This window comes from Oncorhynchus tshawytscha, linkage group LG34, assembly GCF_018296145.1.
Source record: "Oncorhynchus tshawytscha isolate Ot180627B linkage group LG34, Otsh_v2.0, whole genome shotgun sequence".
NCBI lineage: Eukaryota > Metazoa > Chordata > Actinopteri > Salmoniformes > Salmonidae > Oncorhynchus > Oncorhynchus tshawytscha.
Window position 1 is genome coordinate 8,934,518 of NC_056462.1, and position 3,568 is coordinate 8,938,085.

General features: G+C 43.4%; 1 protein-coding gene across 1 annotated transcript; it reads left to right on the forward strand.

Moving 5' to 3' along the window:
* The first annotated feature begins 265 nt into the window (after positions 1-265).
* On the forward strand, positions 266-3,328 carry LOC121841806. The gene is made up of 3 exons (XM_042311970.1): positions 266-752; positions 1,231-1,361; positions 1,563-3,328. The coding sequence occupies exons 1-3, from the start codon at positions 497-499 to the stop codon at positions 2,664-2,666; spliced, it is 1,491 nt and encodes a 496-aa protein (XP_042167904.1). The 5' UTR covers positions 266-496; the 3' UTR covers positions 2,667-3,328.
* Positions 3,329-3,568: the final 240 nt, after the last annotated feature.

Sequence of the window (3,568 nt, forward strand, 5' to 3'; positions counted from 1 at the left end):
CTTGAGTGAAGAACAATATTACGTTTTTTAAAATAGTGAGAATGCTTGGGAGCTGGCAATGTAATCTTTAGATATGTTGTAGTTTTCTTAAATTTAGTTTTGTAATGGACTAAAACAAGCAGACAACAAAATTCCGTGTGAAAAATGTCAAGTTTTTGCTGTGAGGCATTTAGGTAACCAAGGTAACCACAGGTTGTTTTCACCATAGGCGGGCGGTGCCCACAAAGTTCTATTTAAAACCGACTGGCACTATACCAGAGAAGAAGAAGTAAACGGAAGTAAACAGTGACCATGAACAATTTACACGTTAGAGGTTTTATTGTTGTTATGAATACGTTTATTAACATCATGGAACCCAAAATATCACTAATTTAACTGCACAGCATCACATACGTACCCCATCTAGTGTTTAATTTGCGTTGAAGACAGGACTTGGTTGATGGATGCTATCTATGTAACCCGAACTAGTTGCTAAGTAACGGTACGCTAGCTAACAATGGCTAACTGTATGGTTTTTCACACACAAATAGCATCCATCATGGAGGTGCTAGCGAACGCAGCTGTGGTAGAGATCTGTAAACTCGTAGACGACGACTATGCAGTGATTCGTTTGGAAATGACTCAAAGCCAGAAAGAAAACAGGTCATTGCAAAGGAAACTACAACTACTGGAACTGAAGGTGGCACGGGAGCGCGCCGTTGCTAGTCCCAGTAGTGTCAAGATCCTTGACCGACACAGAAGAATGGCAAGAGGTACATTTTGCAGAAGGCCGAAGCTGAGCAGCCTGTCACGGTTCATATAGCTCAGTGACTGTCGTTGTTAATATATAGCTCATTGACTGTCGTAGTTCATAAATAGCTCATTGACTGTCGCTGTTCATATATAGCTCAGTGACTGTCGCCCCATTCCGCTCTGTGTTCAGATGTATTATCCAGAATTGGGTCTTGGTCAGTTGTTGGATGGTGTGAAATAATTCCCCTGATTAGTAAGCGATCTTGTGCAAAGACATAATATCATATTCTAAACAGATTCTTGATTTACTGCGTTTTCTATTTACTCAATGAAAACAATGTTATGCATGGAATATAATACACCGATCAATAAATATTATATCAATAAGGGATACCTTACATCCTTGCCAATTCTAGACGACAGTGTCAATAGTGTACAATATACTGTTGAGCATTGACGGTACATCAACCTCTTCTTTTCCCCCAATCATTCTCTCAGGTGAAAGATATCTCACTGGAGGCCACAAGAGCTTTGTGAAGCCAGCGGGACACAATACATGCAGAGATGACCAACCAATCACTGTTGATGAGGGGAGTGGAACCTCAATCCAGAACGTTATCGTGATAGAGGTTAGTGTAATAGTGTTACATTAAATTACAGTGCATCAAATGTGACCAGTTTATTCCAGAAAGGCTCCCCTCATCTATTCACTTGCTTACATGTACATCCTCATTTATCTGCCATAGGGGAGCTTGTGAGACTTCCTTATGACATGACGTTATCCAACTTAACTCATGTACCGTTTTTAACCTCCAATCGTCTGGTGTCAGTCTACAGAGGCTGCAGGTCCTGGGGTCAAGCAGGAGAGGTCTGAAGGAAAGCAGGACCCATGGCACAGTAGAGACATCCAGAATGGAGTGGCTGTAGCGCCCCCTGTAGCCACAGAAAACCCCACCACTACGCAGCCCAGGACCCGACACAGCATCACGGAGGTCAGTGGAATGCCGACCGACGTCCTCAAGTCAGAGACAGAAACCGAGACTTTAACTGTAACACAAATACAATTACACAGAGGATCTGACCACAGACCAGACCCAGAGAGACTGGGCCTGGGGAGACTGGGCTGTCCTCCTGACTCAGAGTATTTACCTGTATTTCACCAGAGCCAGAGGACTGTTCATTCCCATGGTGATGGTGACTCGTTAGACACTGGAGGTGATGGTCCGTCTTGTTCTTACGCTACAGAGATGGACCCTAACAACATGCCCTTGGATTTAGAGAGACAGACTAATCTGTCTAGAGGGGACTGGAACCGGTACAGTAGTAGTGTATACTCTGAAGGGTGCCTAGATGAGAAAGGGGAGGTTATAGTGGTAGATGAAGTGACTGTGAAAGTGGAGGGCGACGTTCCTCCCACATGGAATGCAGATAGTCACCTTGGAGATGGACTCACACAGGACAGAGATTTCTTAGATTACAGGGAAAGCTTAGAGACAAGTGCAAATGTCGCTACCCACTCCCCTTTACATACGTTCAGGGATTGCAACCCAGTGTCCAGATCGATAGGGCCTACTGATCCACACCGCCTCATCCTTTTCGATAAGGGATTGAACTCAAATTACAGAGCTAGAGACCAGACTCGGGGTGGGGGAGCAACATTAGGCAAAAGTAAAGAGAAACGTTTCCTCTGCATGTTCTGTAACAAAGGCTTTAGCTGCCCCCAGAAGGTGGAGATCCACCAGAGGGTCCACACAGGGGTGAAACCCTTCAGCTGTACCCAGTGCCCCATGGCCTTCGCTCAAGCTGGTGACCTGAAGAGGCACCAGAGGGTCCACACGGGGGAGAAACCCTTCAGCTGTACCCAGTGTCACATGGCCTTTGCTCAGGCTGGTCACCTGAAGAGACACCAGAGGGTCCACACAGGGGAGAAATAATACAGCTGACCCCATTGTCAGAAGAGATTCTTACGCCAGCTGAAGATGCACCTGAAGGTCCACATGGGAGAAAGGCCATTCGCCTGTACTCACTGCGGGGAGAGGTTCTCCGAGAGGAGCTACCTCAGGATACACCAGCAGAAAAAACATTCCACTCTATAACAGAAAGCAACCATTCCACTCAATAGTTTCTGACGGTTGTATCAAGCCCTACATTAAAGACAAAGATGAACTGTCATTGTTGTCGTCACGAAAAATATCCACAGACGCATTTGGTATTACGAGAGTTACAGATTTCAGTGTAGAATATTGCATCCAGACATTGTGTGATATATAAGGCATATATAGGGCTGGGAGATTCAAATTCATGTTTTAACGCAATGTTTCAAATGCATGTATCGCAAAAATTTAGTTATTTTTTGCGTTCTACAGTGCCTTCAGAAAGTATTCATACCCATTAACTTATTCCATATTTTGTTACAACCTGATTTAAAATAATACATCTCGACCATCTACACAACACCCCATAATGAAAAAGTGAAAACATGTTTTTAGAAATTTTTGCAAATACAGATATCAAATTTACAACATTACTTGTTAAGCACATTTTTACTCCTGAACTTATTTAGGCTTGCCATAACAAAGAGGTTGAATACTTATTGACTAAGACATTTCAGCTATTCATTTTTAATACATTTGTAAACATTTCTAAAAACAATTTCACTTTGACATTATAGGGTATTATGTGTAGGCCAGTGACACACAGTCTTAACATTCAGGCTGTAACACAACAAAATGTGGAAAAAGTCAAGCGGTGTGAATACTTTCTGAAGGCACTGTCTTTTTGTTCTCGTGTCCTTCGCTCCTTCTGGCTGTGTGCACTGTGCACCTTCCCACTCCTA